This window comes from Engystomops pustulosus, chromosome 2 (assembly GCF_040894005.1).
Source record: "Engystomops pustulosus chromosome 2, aEngPut4.maternal, whole genome shotgun sequence".
NCBI lineage: Eukaryota > Metazoa > Chordata > Amphibia > Anura > Leptodactylidae > Engystomops > Engystomops pustulosus.
The window spans coordinates 33,673,072-33,693,109 of NC_092412.1; the positions used below are offsets into that span (position 1 = coordinate 33,673,072).

At 40.2% G+C, this 20,038-nt stretch overlaps 1 protein-coding gene across 3 annotated transcripts in view; it reads left to right on the forward strand.

Annotated features, from left to right (window-relative positions):
* Positions 1–20,038, forward strand: part of DYNC2H1 (dynein cytoplasmic 2 heavy chain 1) — a 219,162-nt gene that overhangs the window by 107,762 nt on the left and 91,362 nt on the right. For all 3 annotated transcript variants that reach the window (XM_072134207.1, XM_072134209.1, XM_072134208.1), the window contains 5 exons: positions 6,925–7,035; positions 10,371–10,526; positions 11,959–12,034; positions 13,557–13,756; positions 15,919–16,023. In XM_072134207.1, the coding sequence (XP_071990308.1) occupies positions 6,925–7,035; positions 10,371–10,526; positions 11,959–12,034; positions 13,557–13,756; positions 15,919–16,023 (648 nt within the window). The remainder of the gene's footprint in view (positions 1–6,924; positions 7,036–10,370; positions 10,527–11,958; positions 12,035–13,556; positions 13,757–15,918; positions 16,024–20,038) is intronic.

The window sequence follows — 20,038 nt, forward strand, 5'->3', positions numbered from 1 at the left end:
TACAAGAATATAACTACTATAATACTGCCCCTATGTACAAGAATATAACTACTATAATACTGCCCCCTATGTACAAGAATATAACTACTATAATACTGCCCCCTATGTACAAGAATATAACTACTATAATACTGCTCCCTATGTACAAGAATATAACTACTATAATACTGCCCCCTATGTACAAGAATAGAACTACTATAATACTGCCCCCTATGTACAAGAGTATAACTACTATAATACTGCCCCCTATGTACAAGAATATAACTACTATAATACTGCCCCTATGTGAAAGAATATAACTACTATAATACTGCCCCCTATGTACAGGAATATAACTACTATAATACTGCCCCCTATGTACAAGAATATATCTACTATAATACTGCCCCTATGTACAAGAATATAACTACTATAATACTGCCCCCTATGTACAAGAATATAACTACTATAATACTGCCCCCTATGTACAAGAATATAACTACTATAATACTGCCCCCTATGTACAAGAATATAACTACTATAATACTGCCCCCTATGTACAAGAATGTAACTACTATAATACTGCCCCCTATGTACAAGAATATAACTACTATAATACTGCCCCCTATGTACAAGAATATATCTACTACAATACTGCCCCCTATGTACAAGAATATAACTACTATAATACTGCCCCTATGTACAAGAATATAACTACTGTAATACTGATTATCAGGTAAAAGAATATAACTACTATAATACTGCCCCTATGTACAAGAATATAACTACTGTAATACTGCTTATCAGGTAAAAGAATATAACTACTATAATACTGCCCCCTATGTACAAGAATATAACTACTATAATACTACCCGCTATGTATAGGAATATAACTACTATAATACTGCCCCCTATGTACAAGAATATAACTACTATAATACTACCCCCTATGTACAAGAATATAACTACTATAATACTGCCCCTATGTGAAAGAATATAACTACTATAATACTGCCCCCTATGTACAGGAATATAACTACTATAATACTGCCCCCTATGTACAAGAATATATCTACTATAATACTGCCCCTATGTACAAGAATATAACTACTATAATACTGCCCCCTATGTACAAGAATATAACTACTATAATACTGCCCCCTATGTACAAGAATATATCTACTACAATACTGCCCCCTATGTACAAGAATATAACTACTATAATACTGCCCCTATGTACAAGAATATAACTACTGTAATACTGCTTATCAGGTAAAAGAATATAACTACTATAATACTGCCCCTATGAACAAGAATATAACTACTGTAATACTGCTTATCAGGTAAAATAATATAACTACTATAATACTGCCCCCTATGTACAAGAATATAACTACTATAATACTACCCGCTATGTATAGGAATATAACTACTATAATACTGCCCCCTATGTACAAGAATATAACTACTATAATACTACCCCCTATGTACAAGAATATAACTACTATAATACTGCCCCTATGTGAAAGAATATAACTACTATAATACTGCCCCCTATGTACAGGAATATAACTACTATAATACTGCCCCCTATGTACAAGAATATATCTACTATAATACTGCCCCTATGTACAAGAATATAACTACTATAATACTGCCCCCTATGTACAAGAATATAACTACTATAATACTGCCCCCTATGTACAAGAATATAACTACTATAATACTGCCCCCTATGTACAAGAATATATCTACTACAATACTGCCCCCTATGTACAAGAATATAACTACTATAATACTGCCCCTATGTACAAGAATATAACTACTGTAATGCTGCTTATCAGGTAAAAGAATATAACTACTATAATACTGCCCCTATGTACAAGAATATAACTACTGTAATACTGCTTATCAGGTAAAATAATATAACTACTATAATACTGCCCCCTATGTACAAGAATATAACTACTATAATACTACCCGCTATGTATAGGAATATAACTACTATAATACTGCCCCCTATGTACAAGAATATAACTACTATAATACTACCCCCTATGTACAAGAATATAACTACTATAATACTGCCCCTATGTGAAAGAATATAACTACTATAATACTGCCCCCTATGTACAGGAATATAACTACTATAATACTGCCCCCTATGTACAAGAATATATCTACTATAATACTGCCCCTATGTACAAGAATATAACTACTATAATACTGCCCCCTATGTACAAGAATATATCTACTATAATACTGCCCCTATGTACAAGAATATAACTACTATAATACTGCCCCCTATGTACAAGAATATAACTACTATAATACTGCCCCCTATGTACAAGAATATAACTACTATAATACTGCCCCCTATGTACAAGAATATAACTACTATAATACTGCCCCCTATGTACAAGAATATAACTACTATAATACTGCCCCCTATGTACAAGAATATAACTACTATAATACTGCCCCCTATGTACAAGAATATATCTACTACAATACTGCCCCCTATGTACAAGAATATAACTACTATAATACTGCCCCTATGTACAAGAATATAACTACTGTAATACTGCTTATCAGGTAAAAGAATATAACTACTATAATACTGCCCCTATGTACAAGAATATAACTACTGTAATACTGCTTATCAGGTAAAATAATATAACTACTATAATACTGCCCCCTATGTACAAGAATATAACTACTATAATACTACCCGCTATGTATAGGAATATAACTACTATAATACTGCCCCCTATGTACAAGAATATAACTACTATAATACTACCCCCTATGTACAAGAATATAACTACTATAATACTGCCCCTATGTGAAAGAATATAACTACTATAATACTGCCCCCTATGTACAGGAATATAACTACTATAATACTGCCCCCTATGTACAAGAATATATCTACTATAATACTGCCCCTATGTACAAGAATATAACTACTATAATACTGCCCCCTATGTACAAGAATATAACTACTATAATACTGCCCCCTATGTACAAGAATATAACTACTATAATACTGCCCCCTATGTACAAGAATATAACTACTATAATACTGCCCCCTATGTACAAGAATATAACTACTATAATACTGCCCCCTATGTACAAGAATATATCTACTACAATACTGCCCCCTATGTACAAGAATATAACTACTATAATACTGCCCCTATGTACAAGAATATAACTACTGTAATACTGCTTATCAGGTAAAAGAATATAAGTACTATAATACTGCCCCTATGTACAAGAATATAACTACTGTAATACTGCTTATCAGGTAAAAGAATATAACTACTATAATACTGCCCCCTATGTACAAGAATATAACTACTATAATACTACCCGCTATGTATAGGAATATAACTGCTATAATACTGCACCCCATGTACAAGAATATAACTACTGTAATACTGCCCCCTATGTACAAGAATATAAGTACTATAATACTGCACCCCTATGTACAAGACTATACTATAATACTGCCCCCTATGTACAAGAATATAACTACTATAATACTGCACCCCATGTACAAGAATATAACTACTATAATACTGCCCCCTATGTACAGGAATATAACTACTATAATACTGCACCCCATGTACAGGAATATAACTACCATAATACTGCCCCCTATGTACAGGAATATAACTACTATAATACTGTCCCCTATGTACAAGAATATAACTACTATAATACTGCCCCCTATGTACAAGAATATAACTACTATAATACTGCCCCCTATGTACAAGAATATAACTACTATAATACTGCCCCTATGTACAAGAATATAACTACTATAATACTGCTCCCTATGTACAAGAATATAACTACTATAATACTGCCCCCTATGTACAAGAATATAACTACTATAATACTGCCCCCTATGTACAAGAATATAACTACTATAATACTGCCCCCTATGTACAAGACTATAACTACTATAATACTGCCCCCTATGTACAGGAATATAACTACTATAATACTGCCCCCTATGTACAAGAATATAACTACTATAATACTGCCCCCTATGTACAAGAATATAACTACTATAATACTGCCCCCTATGTACAAGAATATAACTACTATAATACTGCTCCTATGTACAATAATATAACTACTATAATACTGCCCCCTATGTACAAGAATATAACTACTATAATACTGCCCCCTATGTACAAGAATATAACTACTATAATACTGCCCCCTATGTACAAGAATATAACTACTATAATACTGCCCCCTATGTACCAGAATATAACTACTATAATACTGCCCCCTATGTACCAGAATATAACTACTATAATACTGCCCCTATGTACCAGAATATAACTACTATAATACTGCCCCCTATGTACCAGAATATAACTACTATACTACTGCCCCCTATGTACAAGAATATAACTACTATAATACTGCCCCCTATGTACCAGAATATAACTACTATACTACTGCCCCCTATGTACAAGAATATAACTACTATAATACTGCCCCCTATGTACCAGAATATAACTACTATAATACTGCCCCCTATGTACCAGAATATAACTACTATAATACTGCCCCTATGTACCAGAATATAACTACTATAATACTGCCCCCTATGTACCAGAATATAACTACTATACTACTGCCCCCTATGTACAAGAATATAACTACTATAATACTGCCCCCTATGTACAAGAATATAACTACTATAATACTGCCCCCTATGTACAAGTATATAACTACTATAATACTGCCCCCTATGTACAAGTATATAACTACTATAATACTGCCCCCTATGTACAAGAATATAACTACTATAATACTGCCCCCTATGTACAAGAATATAACTACTATAATACTGCCCCCTATGTACAAGAATATAACTACTATAATACTGCCCCCTATGTACCAGAATATAACTACTATAATACTGCCCCCTATGTACCAGAATATAACTACTATAATACTGCCCCCTATGTACCAGAATATAACTACTATAATACTGCCCCCTGTGTACAGGAATATAACTACTATAATACTGCCCCTATGTACAAGAATATACCTACTATAATACTGCCCCCTATGTACAAGAATATAACTACTATAATACTGCCCCCTATGTACAAGAATATACCTATTATAATTCTACATATATACACAGAAGCAAACATGAAAAAAATCAGTATGTATCATATACAGCTACAGAAAACACATGAGATGCTCACCTATTGTATCCAGTGACATCAGGTGACGTGTCCTCGGATTGTATTCGTTCCTCATCTTCTCCATTAGTTCCACCATCACCTTGTCTCTTCCTCCAGGTACACAGCATTCCTGCAGAGTTTACCACACAGACGTCTTATGTTCTACACCCAGACATATAATTAATTGCCCCCCCGGCCCAGACATATAATTAATGCCCTCTGCCTGCCCCATACATAGAATAATGGCCCTCCGCCCCAGACATAGAATATTGCCCCCCAGACATAGAATAATGCCCCCTGCCCCAGACATAGAATTAATGCCCCCTGCCAGTCCAGAATATAGAATATCCCCCCTGCCCCAGACATATAATAAATGCCCCCGCCCCAGACATATAATTAATTCCCCCTGCCCGCCCCAGATATAGAATAATGCCCCCCTGCCCGCCCCAGACATATAATTAATGCCCCCCTGCCAGCCCCAGATATAGAATAATGCCCCCCCCAAGCCCCAGACAGATAATTAATGCCCCCCTGCCAGCCCTAGATATACAATAATGCCCCCCCTGCCAGCCCTAGATATACAATAATGCCCCCCCAGCCAGCCCCAGATATGAAATAATGCCCCCCATGCCAGCCCTAGATATACAATAATGCCCCCCCATGCCAGCCCTAGATATACAATAATGCCCCCCCTGCCAGCCCCAGATATGAAATAATGCCCCCCCCCTGCCAGGCCTTGATATACAATAATGTCCCCCCCCCCCCGCCAGCCCTTGATATACAATAATGTCCCCTCTCCCCTGCCTCAGACATATAATTAATGTCCCCCATTCTATAATTTAAAAAAAAAAACATAATACTCACCTCTTTGGAGCAGGTTTCTTCCTGTCCCTGGTCCTCGGTGGCTTGGTGTAGAGGCTCGGGATAGTGACGTCACTGCTCCGCGCCTCTTACACCAAGCCGCGGAGCTACATGTAGGCAGGCGACGGCTGACATGGTAAGTGCCAGCCTCCTCCACGCTACACAGGTCGCGCAATGACATCATTTGCGCGACCTGTGCAGCTGCGGGTATACACAGACGCAGAAGCAGCAGTGCTGCGCTGCGTCTGTGTACTGATTAATAGTCCCTGCATCGTACGATGCAGGTACTATACATTAAATGAAAATTTGTAGGGAGGGAGTGTGGGCCGGCCCCGGACCAGCTCCGGACCGGCCCAGGACTGGCCCAGGACCGACAATGGCCAGTCCGCCCCTACCCTAGATACTACAGGATAGGGAGGAGGTGGTATATTCGATCCCTGGTCTCCTGTATCCCTGTCTGCATGGAGCAATTTTTGTACTTCCACTACATTAATTTCTGTGGAAATAGCCATTCAGTGTTTCTTCTAAAAGAAGCCTTAGTTACAAATGGCTATATCTTTTGAACTGTGGCAATTAGGGTGTCTGGTGAATTATAGTAATGGTTGTGTTTCTATGTGCAACAGACACTGAGATATCCATTGCTCACGTTACAGGTGGAAATGTAATTGTCATATACAGCTCCACTACCGACATGATCTTTAACTGTGTATGTTACTTTAATTGTGTCTCCATATCTCTGGCAACTAGAAACACAATCCTAGTGTTATTTTACCCACTCAGGTATTGCACGGCTTTCCTGTAATGTCTGCACTCTCTGTGTTCATTGGGCATAGACTAAGGATTTTGTTTTATCATTGAACAGGAGTTAAATACTCTGCAACCAAAACCGACTTTCCGTCTCTGGCTCACCGCAGAGGTGCACCCCAAGTTCACCCCAATATTACTACAATCAAGTCTGAAGATAACCTATGAGGTAATACCTCTTCTTACTTAATGGTGCTAAGGGTCGCGGATCGCCCTTTCGTTGGACTGTTTACGCTTTTCTTGCGCTGCTTTGACAGGTATTTAACAGGGGTTTGTGCTGGGATTGTGTTGTACACGATTGGATTTTGGTGCAGCTGTAGTGGATCTTAGTGAATCGCGGCACAGAACATCATCGTCGGACAATGCACTTAGGGTGAACTCCAGCGGACGGGTAAGTAAATGTGCCCCAATGTGTTCACTAAATGAGGGCAATGCGCAGACCAGGTGTAAAGTCTCCAATGTGGGAAATTTATACCAAAATTCACACAACATGTGTTCACCTACAGTGTTTGTTAAGCACTGTAAATAGCATTTTAGGATCATGTTTACGTAAAGGAATTGTTTTACACATTGCAAACGCCGTTTGTGAACACTGACTCAACTTTGGCATTGTTGTTGCATTACGGGACATTTCTGCCCTAATCTGCATTGATTGTTTCCCGTAGTTGTTTATATAGCGCCATCATATTCTGCAGCGCTGCACAGACAAAATAAGTAACATGGTCACATGAACTGAGTTTTTCAATCCGTCAAATATCTAAACATATTCCTGAGGTTTCTCTTGTAGTTATACTGAACACTGGGTTTATCTCCGCCCCATAATCAAAATTTGCACAACATTTGTTTTTCATTTTGCATAAAGTTTTTCCACCACTCATTCTAGTTGTGAGAAGTGGGTGATAAAGCCTGTTACGCTCATGTCCACCTAATTTATGAAATGCAACATTTTACTAGATGGCAAAAAATGTCACGTTCTCACTCCTTTAGGCAATGCAATAATTGAACTTGGGGTGGATATCTGCTTCATTCCTACCATCGGTACAATGTGCAATTGTTCTGCTTATCATTGGGGGTCCCACTGCTGTCACCCCCACTGCTCAGACACTTATCTTGTATTCTGTAATAATAATCTTTCCAATTTATATAGCGCTATCATATTCCACAGCGCTGTACAGATGATGGGGGTACATGTACAAATAAGACATTACACAGTAATAACATTGTCAGATGGAACAATAGGAGTAAGGGTGCTGCTCACAAGAGGGGTGACACAGGGGTAATTAGAGCGTGTACAATGGTCCAGCCATTCTGAATTAGCGGTCAAATAGATAAATAATTCTGCTTAAGCCGTCACCTGATGCCATCTATTTTAGAGAATATTTCTGGTAAGGGGCTATCCTACAATGACCAGAATACCTCCATAATAAACCTACCTGTAGCATGAAGCATGTAATATAATTTTGGGTGCCTTTATCCTTCTATGTATATATACAATGCACCCGGCCTATAAAAGTTTTCCCTCCCCTTATTCTTAATGAATATCACATTAAATCATTCACCCACAAAAGCTGCTCTCATCCGTGGGCGCTTAGTGTCTGACTATCACATCTTCAATAGCATCTGCTCTGGACAGGACACTAGAGGAGCAGGCAGAGCGTCCTCCAGCTGATAAGTGTCTATAGATGTGTCTCTTATATAACCACCCACTATTCAGGACACACAATACAGTCATGTTCATTTCTGGGAAATCAAGTGCTTTTCATTTCTCTTATTTTGTGCTGGATTTATGACAGCTTATTACCTGAGACTTAGTATAAGCTGCAGCGCCAAGCCGGTAATTGTATTCATTTCACAGTGGTGTAGAACCAGGCAGATACAATACAGTGTCAGTATACGGTATACACTGTTATGACCTGCTGCTCTATATAACACAGGATCACATTGCAGCTATTTATCTATCTCATATCTATATCATATCTATTTTTAGAATTACTTCACTAAGAATCTATCTAAAGATAAAAGGCAGCACTCCTACCATACAGTAGTATACTGAAAAAGAAAACAAGACCTATTTATCCATATCTATCATTATCATAGAATATCTATCTAGCTATTAGTATGTCACACGTCGGCTGTGGGTGTGTGGAGAGGACTCACGGGCTGGGTCCTCTCCATACAAGGTGGGTGTTTGCTGCTCCCGCAATTGGTTCTAGCCATATTGGCTTAGATTGTCGCTCCCCATGGCGTCATCGGGGATCGGTAATCTATAGCCATGATTGCCTCGGGTCATTCCAAGACACGAGGCTGTCTCATTTCGTCCAATCTATTAAAATGATTTGTAATAGATATTGTGGAAAATCCCCATATATTGCCATACTGTAGTATGGTAGGATCAATCAGACAACCAAGGGTTAAAGTTCCCTAGGGGGTCTAAAAAAATTAATAAAAAAAATAAATTAATTAAAAAAAAGTTTAAAAAATTCATTAAAAAACATAAAAATTCATATCAGCCCCCCCCCCCCATCCCTAGAACTCATATAAACCTAAATAGTAAAAATCAGAATCATATTAGGCATCGCCACATCCCAAAAATGTCTTATCTATCAAAATATAAAATCGGTTATTCCGGCATTTAATCTCATAATGGAAAATAGCGCCCTTATTCCAAAATGGCACTTTTTTGCCATTTTGCAACATGAAATTAAAAAAAATGCATAAAATGACACCACTCACAGTTCTGTACACTGAAGTATGAAAAGTGCAATTTGTTACTTGGAAAACAAGTCCTCACGCAGCTATTTACATGGAAAAATTGAAGATGGGGAGGGAAATATCGAAATGCAAACAAAAAGAGGGCCTGGTTGTTAAGGGGTTAATAGTATGATGCTTACCATTTGCCAACTAATAACCTACCATTTGTCTTTATGCTTTGCAAACCAAACATTCCTTGAGGAGGCTGAAGCAAAACTGATGCAGAAACATATATTGTTTAATCCCTCATCTGAGTGGTTTTGCTCAAAAACTTTTCTAAAATTCAGGACCTTGGGAAAGCTGGGTTGCATGCCCATTACAAGGAGATTCCTGAACCATCCAGACAGGACTAATCAACCTGAGCTGGATGACTCTTACACAGCAGCTGGGGGATGGTGCAGCGATTGATTACTTCTGCCTGTCAGGGATAACCCAGTGATGACATCATTCTCTGGAGCAGTGCATAACTAATGTAAGAGGAAAAGTGCGGGGCCAGGCGAAGGAGCAACAGAGCCTCATTAGCATAATGTCGTAATAGTTTTTTCAGCAAAACCACTCAATTCATGGATTAAACAAGATATATTTATGCATCGGTATAGCTACATCATTCTGGTCTGTTTGGTCATAATGCATGAAAACAAATGGTAAATGCCCTTTAAATTACATTGTATGGAGTCTGGTGTTCTCCTATTAACATCATTGCAGAACTTCTAGTATGACAATGATCCAAGAATGAATCTCTTTCTATTTTAGGCTCCTCCCGGATTGAAAAAGAACCTGTTAAGAACATATGAATCATGGACCCCAGAACAGATTGGCAAGGGTGGGCTAGTGTCTCGTGCACAAGCCTTATTCAACCTGGCCTGGTTCCATGCCGTGTGTCAGGAAAGAAGGAACTACATACCTCAGGTAACCAACTCAGAGTGTTTTGTCTTAAAGGATATGTACATAATAAAGCCATCACGGTGACTGTTCCAATGTATTCAGCATAATTTGCAGATTGTCCTGATAAATGTATTATCTATGCAGACCTTGATATACACCAACGATTTGTCTTCTTGCACGTTTACCAATTGTTCTTATTATAAAATACTAATATTTCTGTAGCATAATTATATTGGACAATTGCAGTAGTAACAGGGGGTCTACCGTATAGCAGATGGAACTCCTATTAACCACTTCAGTGCATGTAGAACAATTGATAAACCTCATGGGGCCAAAGCAAAAGCCACAAAAAAAAGAAAAGGTCAAACCTCAGCAAGATGCCCTTTCACCCATTACGGCCCTGCATTCCTATATTTCTGCTGGCTGGGCTGGAAGTGCTGATGGACCGGTTACATCACTGTTGTAGATTGTTCTAAAGTAGGTACACCACAGGGAAATTGGGCTTTAAAGGTGTTGTCTGACCCTTTTAAAATTGTTCACCTAATGCTTTCTATGGAATAACATGACAGACTGGTCATTCCTCCGATAGCCTCTGTAGCCTATACTTCAGTGATGGAGTGGGATTGGGGATTGGATGCAGCGGTCACATGATCATGTCAAGATATCCTCATTGGAGGTCAGGATACAGACATCGAAAGCCTCTGGAAGCAACAGGACAAGACCAACAACCCTTAAACTACCAGTGAAGTGGAAAGATTTTCAAACATAACCAAAAAAGTTCTGCACATGTTCTATTAAACAAAAAGAAGATATAATTAATACTGGAGACTCTTTCCTTCATATCCTTCTATTTAGCCGCAGTCCTGTTCATTTACCCTGAGTGCACATGACAATAAATTACTTAGCAACTTAACATTGTGATCCAACCTCATTTATCCTGCCGCCTGCGTCTGACACACGGGGCGAGGAGCGAAACCCACCAGGATTTACACTGTCTGCTTATAAAGTCTATTATAGTATGTAGATTTCCCGGTGCTTCCCCCAGCCACAGATTACCTTGTATCCTGCTGTATCAAGATTAACCAGACTCTTAAAGGGATTTTGATATATTTGGATGAAAAAATAGAAATATAAGATGTACTTATCTCTGGAGAGCTCCTTAAGGTCTCCATTGCTTTAGGTCCTGTGGGACCCGAATTTGTGACCCGAATTATGCAGGTAAAAAAATCGCTCAATAAAGCAGTTACATCGAAATGAATGGCACCTGGACTCTCAAACCACATTTTTGTGTGTAAGGCTGGGTTCACAAAATTTTTTTTGCGTATACGCCATGCGAACCCAAACTTAAGTTGACGTTTGTTCCTTATCAGCGTATCGATAATTGTACAATGTGTGTTCCCCCACCCCAACAAAGCCTTTGAGGTTTTCTCATTTACCAGAAATGTTTTCTTCCTAGGGCTGGACTAAATTCTACGAGTTTTCTCTGTCGGACCTGCGAGCTGCGTACGATATTATTGATCGTCTTTTTGAAGGTGCGTTAAGATACCCATTGTATAGTACGTACAGTATATAAAAATCCTCATTCACACATAGTTTATTCAGTTTTTTTTTTCAGCCAAACACTTTAGTGGACACAAAAGGGTTTAGCCCTTTAAACCGAACCGGTCACCAGGAATGTTATTTTTAGCTGTTGACAGGTTCCAATAGCCTAGACCAGTGATGGCAAACCTTTTAGAGACCGAGTGCCCAAACAAAGTGCCATCACAGAAATTTAATTTATGATTTATACTCCCTTCTCTGTCACAGTTTTCATTGATACCAGCACCTGAGGACACCAATAAAGCAGAAAATAGTCCCAGGTAGAGCTGTCACTTTAAAATAGCTCTGTGCACAGAAAGTCCTGGGCTGTCTGGGACTGCAGGAAGATAACTGGAGTCATCTCTGGTGATGGCCTGAGTGCCCACAGAAAGGGCTCCGAGTGCCACCTCTGGCACCAGTGCCATAGGTTAGCCATCACTGGCCTATACTATGCTGATTTTAAAAATGCCTTTGTCAGAATTCTGAATCATTTCAATACTTTATAAAACTTTATTTCAAATATCCTGTCTACCCGCCAGCAGCATGTGGCGAGTACCAGAGAGGGGGGGAAATCAGCTGCAGCAGACTGTGTCTCCTCATACATTCTTCCACTATGTCACACCATCCCCCTCCCTCCCCTGCCTGCTCAATGCACATGACTGGAAGGGTGGGTGTGGAGCTGGAAGAGTGAAGTGGAGAGGAGACTGAGATACAGGCACACACAGGCTGCTACAGCTGCCCTCTTCGGATATGTTACCTACCTGGGACTCTCCACACACTGCTGGCAGGGAGCCAGGTAATGTGAAATAAACTTTTATAAAGTCATGAAATGATTCAGAATGCTGACATTCTGGCATTTATTTAAAATCGGCATAGCATAGGCTATTGGAACCTGTCACCTGCTAAAAATTATATTCCTGGTGACAGGTTTCCTTTAAGTCACGCTTTTGTTTGGGTCAAAAAAACTGCAGAATCCTGGACTGTGTTGGAACTCTGAGAATCGAAGTGATATATGATAGAAGGAGTTTCTTATATCACTATGAGTCCAATCCAGTGCACTGTGCTCGGGTATATCTGGCCAGCGCATGGTCTGTGGTTTGTTTTATGGGCTGATCACAGTCATGTGCTTCCGGCCTTAGCATTTATGGTCGTATCTGTATGTTATGTAGTAAATGTATAATGAACGAGGGTCCCACCTCTGGGACGTGCTTCTATCTTGGGAATAGAGCTAAATCTTCTGTTGAAGTAATTAGAGGAACAAAGACAGCGTGATTTGGTTATCTATCTGTGTGGGACTGGGTCACCAATCCCTCATGCATTTTTGGGGCATTTTTTGAATCCTATTTTCTCCCAATGGTTGGACACCACAGCAATCAAATATTCCTCCCCTATCCTGAAGTAAAGTGTGGAATTACCCCTTTGAGTGATTTTACATAAAGCCACTAACTCTTTTATTTACGCATGATTTTCCTACAGGTGGCAAAACCTTCCAGTGGGACTTTGTTAATGGACTATTAGAGAATGCAATCTACGGAGGACGAGTAGATAACTACTTTGATCTACGAGTTCTCCGTTCCTATCTCCAGCAGTTTTTCAATTCTCATGCAGCGGGAATAAGAGGAAGCAAGTTGACTTTCCCGTTGCCTATCTCTCTGCCAAATTCCTGCAGCATAATGGTGAGATTTCTGCAGGGGCTTTGGGGTGCAGGGGGGAGGGTTGTAAGTAGACAAGATGGGCTGCAGTGAAGGAAGTGGATTTCTATGAAAATATATACAAAAGATAAATTGGATTTCCTACCAGCCAAACCCTAAAGATATGTATCGGCATAGAGTTTTCTTGTGGTCCTTACCACTCATCAGTACAGAACAGGTTATGCGTTTCATGCTGCTTGGTGGGAGTACTACTTTCCATTGAGTAGTTACATAGAGTTTTAGGCAATGTTATATAGGAAAAACATATGCATATTAGTTTGAAGGGAACCTTTCAGGTTCCAAAAGTGCATTTAATCCTTAAAGGGGTTGTCTGACTATTATAAAAATGTATCAGTCGGGCTGGGGAGGGGTTAAAAAAAAAAAAAAAATCTTTACTCACCTCCTCCAGCGATCCTGGTGTCCATAGGAGCTGTGCCCCTGTTTGTTTAAAACTTCCTGCGCTCCGACAACTTCCTGGCCTGTCCGCGCTGTATCAGGCACTGGGACAAGAGATGGGTGGGCACGCCAGACAGAGCCCCCCCCAAGCCCGGCTGATAAACTTTTGCAACCCCTTTAATAGCAATTAGCATTTGCTTAGTCTATGAAGCATTTTTAGTTCCTCAGACTCAATTATTTTATCTTACATGACTCCCTGCCAGATTCTTGAGCTAAGTCCCAGTGGGGTGGAGGGTGGGGAATGCATTTCAAATCGTAATGTTCCTTAGCCTAGTCGCTCCTGTGTAAACCAGCCCCTCTGTTCTTGGTGCGCATGCTGGAGGGAGAGGTCTCACCGTACATGTGCAAGAATAGCTTGCTGTGGTCAGCTAACATCATCAGGGTGAGTGAGGAGGAAAGAGAGAATTTAAGAGGAATCAAACAACAGGAAAAGGTAGAGATCGGCACTCCAGGCTGACTAAAATCAATCTAATGGACTATGCACTATGACCACCGTGTATTTATTTTTATGGATTTTTGAATAAAGAAGAATAAAGATTGATATTTTAGTCAGCCTGGAGTGCCGATCTCTACCTTTTCCTGTTCTTTGATTGCTTCGGGGCGTTCCGACAAGCCCATTTGGGATACGTGCACCGGACTCCACAGAGGTGTTCCCTACGGCTCTTCGAGGTCCACGTGAGTGAGCGGCATGCTCAAAGTGTTGTTGCATAGAATTACTTGGAAAACTTTTATCCAAGTAATATGTAAGTTACCTGCAGAGGCTACTCCACACCCCTTCTTTGTAGTAACACCTCCTTGCATGTCCTCGGTGCGTTCCTTCATGCTGTGCACAACCATCAGACGCACTGAGGGCTTTTTATTGAGATCTGTGCAGTAGCTCCTTCTCCCATCATCCCAGCACAGGAGCTACTGCGCATGCGCAGAGCTCTATAGAAGCCAGCGGCACATCTTGTGCTTGTGCGCAGGTGTAAACATGAAGAGGACCGTGCCAAGTAATGGCTATTGGGGTGTGGATCAAATTTAGCTCCGCCTAGTACACGCCCCAGTAGCTTCTGCAGGCAATTTACATATTGCTTAAAGTTTTTAAAAGGTTGGGTTCCAGGATTAGTAAATTACAGTTTAGGACTAAGGCTGTTAGAAGGAATTTACCAGGTCTACTTCTAATAGTAGATTTTAGCAGCAACATCAGCAACCACTATAGAAAGAAGAGCGACCTGTCTGCAGGCAGCTGCTTGCAGAATTCTTATGGACTGGATGGAGCTATACGTCTTAATGAGAATACGCTGCTATAATTCTCTTGAAGGAAAGCTCATTTGAATACTTTTTTCCCATGGAGCATTGCCTTAAAATAAGTCTCACTATAGCAGCAGTATTTTCTCAATAAGTAGTAGTGCTCTGCCTGTACATTAATAGGATTATCTGGGGAATAAGTAGGTGGTTCTGCCATTGAGGATCCTCATCTATTATCTGCAGTCACATTTGTTATCTGGAAACATAGGATCAGATATGACTGGTTCCCTGTATGACAGCTTTGTTCTGTCTTTTATGTCGGATCCTGGCTGACTTCAGTATAAGTGACATTGCTTATGTCATCAGTCATCTCTGCTTACATACATATGACTTGTTAGATCTAAGATTGGGATCATGTACAGGACAGGTTCCGTCTAATCCCCAGATTTTGTGTCCTGCAGGAGTATCGCAGTGTGATTGAGGGCCTGCCGGAGGATGATAAGCCCGCTTTCTTCGGTCTACCCGCAAATATTGCCCGTTCCTCCCAGCGAATGATCAGTTCTCAGGTAACTTGTCACTTATCAGGTATATTGTTAACATGCCCGGAGGTCTTATGTATCCATACTACACAGATCAGGGTATATTTGAGAATTTTAAGAACACGGTGGCTCAATGGTTAGCACAATTTCCCTTTAACACTGGGGTTCTGGTATTGTATCAAGCATCTGCTTGGAGCTTTTATGTTCTCCTCTTGTTTCTTGTAGGAAACCAGAGCTCTCTGGTTTCCTACCACACTCCAAAAACATACTGATAGGTTAATTGGCTTTTTATGAAGTTGACCTTAGCGTGTATGTGTGATATGGAAATGAGATTGACGGTCCCACTAGGGGTAGGGACTGATGGGACTCATGCCAATCTCTGTACAGGACTGCAGATTATGATGCAGAGGAAATACATTAACGCTGATATCCAGTTTGTCCAAGTGACTGAAATACCATGACAGGCAGAAGTAAAAGCATGTTAGGGATACAGCTGCGGCCAATTATAAAAGGAGTAACAAAATTTAACCAAAACCTATGTAGATATATATTTTTTTAATTTCAGGAATAAATAGAGCAGGTGATAATAGTAAACTTTGTAATATACTTTATTATAGGTAAACTAACCATCACTAACTAAATATTTCTTTAAAACCGCTATTATACAGCAGTACAACTATCCCTATATTGTTCCTCCCCACGACTGTAAAGTTCCACAGTACATTCGTAAACTTAACTCACCATCTGCGGCAACAACCCATGTGAGTCCGCTCATAGTCTTTCCCTCGAGCTGAGTCTGGCATATTCTTCCTTGTGCAGTGAGTCACTAGGGCTTACTTACTAAGGGTCGCCGATCGCACTTTTGTCAGACTGTTCACCATTTTCGGGGATTGCACGGCTTTGATAGGTATTTATCAGGTGTCTGTGCTGGGATTGGGTCGCACGCAATCGTGCGACACAAACCGGGGGGCGCGCCATTGGACAGTCCGACTGATTCGGACTGAGCGCGGGATTCAACATTCAAATTATGTCGCAAGACAATGCACTGACATACACGGGGAAGAAGAAGGTAAACTCTGTCAGACCTGAGCGGGGAAGCAACACATGCAGGGTATCGGGCGCATGATGCACAGTGCATTGTCCTTGGACAATGCATTTTTGGTCAACTCCGCAAATGGGTAAGTAACTGTGCCCCACTGTGTGACTGCTTAGCTAGGTAGCTGAGCTGTGTCACAGTGTTACTTGGATAAAGAGATAGCACACCCCTAGTCCATCATGAGGCTGAGTTGGAAGAGCAAGAAAATGCCACACTCAGCTTTGGAAAGATGATGATCAGACTCACATGGGGTTAACTTTATGAATGGATTATGGAACTCTACAGGAATGGAATGGAACAATATAGGGATAGTTTTACTGCTTTTTTGAGATATGTTTAGTTAGTTTTGCTGAAATGTTCCCTACTATAGCCAATTCTCTGTTTGTTTTTACTGCTTGTTCTCCTTCAGTGAGCAGTGTATTTAAAAGTCTTGAGAGTTCCTCTATCTCAGACTGATAAGGAGGCTAATGATTAACTCTTTTCATACCTATAGAATATATAGGATAGAATAGGATCAGCTCTTTGTGGAGATTAGACTATCCAGGCCCATAAAACACTTTATCAGTTTCCTTTACTTCTCACCGGTCAGTGGATACAGGACAAAAAGCAGACTGCTTAAATAAGGAAGGAAGAGAAGGAACAGATTTCTGTAACAAAGTTAATTACAAATTTTACTTTCATCACCTGCACTGTTCATTTATAAGAAGGTGTTGAACGTTAAGTTATACTTTAAAATGTACAACATAAAACCCCTAATGCAAACAAAATAAGACATCACAGGTAATAAAATGAGTAATTGCAACAATAGTAAAAGTTTCCTGATTAAAGGGATATTCCAATCACAGCGCACTCCAGGTCCTACCTGTATAGTAAATGTCATTTTGTAAAGTTTTGGAAGCTTGTCACCTGGGTCAAATGCAAAATTTGGCTCACTAAAGAACAGTATGGGATAACAATCCAGAGAGAACACTTATTGAGTCCTTTTCTATGTTCGTGCCTCTTTGTAATACTAGAATGATACATTTCAGAGATAGCCATAGATTAGTTGACACATCACCTCCACCGGTCAACAGTTTACAGAGACTGCAGCATTCGGACAAGCAGTGAGGTATTTTTTCTTTGTTTACCATTGACAGCGCCATACATTGTATAATGGCTGTGTTAGGTATTACAGCTCAGCCTTATATGCTTGAATGGGACTGAGCTCAGTAGTGTTAGTATCAGAGGTGATGTGACAGGCAGTAAATTCCAGATCTATTATTTGCATTGAACATTCTGCTCCCAGAAAACCCCTTTAAGTATTTTATTCTGCACCAGACACACGGAGGAGGCAGTAATTGGCGCTGGAGCACAATGGCGCTAAGTGCTGGGGATGGAGGTTTCCATCACTTGTATTCTGCCGTGACATTTTTTAACAATATCCTTATCGAAAGCAATAAAAGCGGGCATCTGATAACAACAGAATTGCCAGAGACGAGTCCTACAAGTTTAGCTTTCCACAAGGTCACTGGAGCTCAGGCGCAGCCTTTTCGCACGCTGTTTGTAAAGTGATTTTTTTTTTTGGATCCATTATCACTCTTAACTTATTATGGGATTTGCAGACTTGAGCACCGAAGCCTTTAGCAGAAGTCAACAGCGCTGAGTTATTGACCCTCCGAGAGAGACAAGGCATGAATATTAAAGCCATGTGTGATCTCGAATCCTTTTGCTTTTTTTTTTTTTTTAACCTTTTACACAGAAAAATCGGGATTGTACTATACTCTTCTCGTAGATAACATAGTCAGTGGCTGTCTACAGTATAGGATACTCAACCGGCTATCCAAGGTCTGAACGTGGACCTCCGGCTTGCTGGCTAGCCGGACCCCAGCTGTCTGGAACAAGATGGGTGCAGTGCCAGGATGCCGGCCTGAGGGCATATCCTACCACTGCAGCAGCAGCACAGATTATCAGGCTGCAGCAGAGGAGATCACACCGTAGATTTTTGGCTGCACAGCAGGAAATTCTGTCCCTTCTCTTCTGACACCCATCTCCTGTTACCAGCACTGTCCCTGAAACAAGACTGTAAGTATAAGGCCCAGTCGACACCTGCGTTCGGACCTCCGCTATTAAAATGATAATAGTGAAAGTCTACTGGATCCATTAAAATGTCACTTGATTTCAGTGGGGTCATCTGAAGTTTTGAAGTTATCCCTATTGCTGAGGGTCAGACTGCTGGGGGTTCCCACCGATAATGAGAACAGCACCCCTGGGATCCGGTGAATGATTGAGCATGCCCCCTGCCACACCATACTATTGTATGGAATTGCCCTTTTATTCTAATAACATAGTTGGTGAATGGAGCATTCTGTCACACTCAATTCAGCGGAATCCCCATTCTCTAGATCATGGGGGTCTCAGAAGTCGGACCAACACCAATCATCTTGTTATCCCCTACCCTATTTATATAACGTTTTAAATTTCCTTTAATGGCTTCCTTTAATTTAAATGCTGCAAGCGGTCCCTAACGGAAGCCATTAAAAGTCCTTTGAAACGTTTTAACAGATCCGTCAGACTTCTGTAATTTTCGTTTTAGCAGAGGCAGCAACATATGTGGTGAGCCAAGAGCTTTACTTTTGATAGAGTGAGGATTTTATCAACCTAGTAGCCTGAATAGCAATCTTATATAGTCCCTTCCTTTCTCCCAGTACAGTTAGTAAAATTACTTACTACTTGAGAGGAAGATAAACACGTCCATCTCTAAGCAGTTGTCTGTATGTTACACCAGTGAGGGGACCCCTTTTCCCTTGTCGCATCCCCCTTTCCCCTCTGCCTTTGTTAAGCTTATTAGCTGTGGGTTTTCACTGCCGGGAGCAGTCGAGATCTTTCTTTTGTTTGTACTTAACCTTCAGCGAGATATTGCTTTGTAACATTCCCTGTCTCCGGCATGAAGACATTGCACTGTGACAG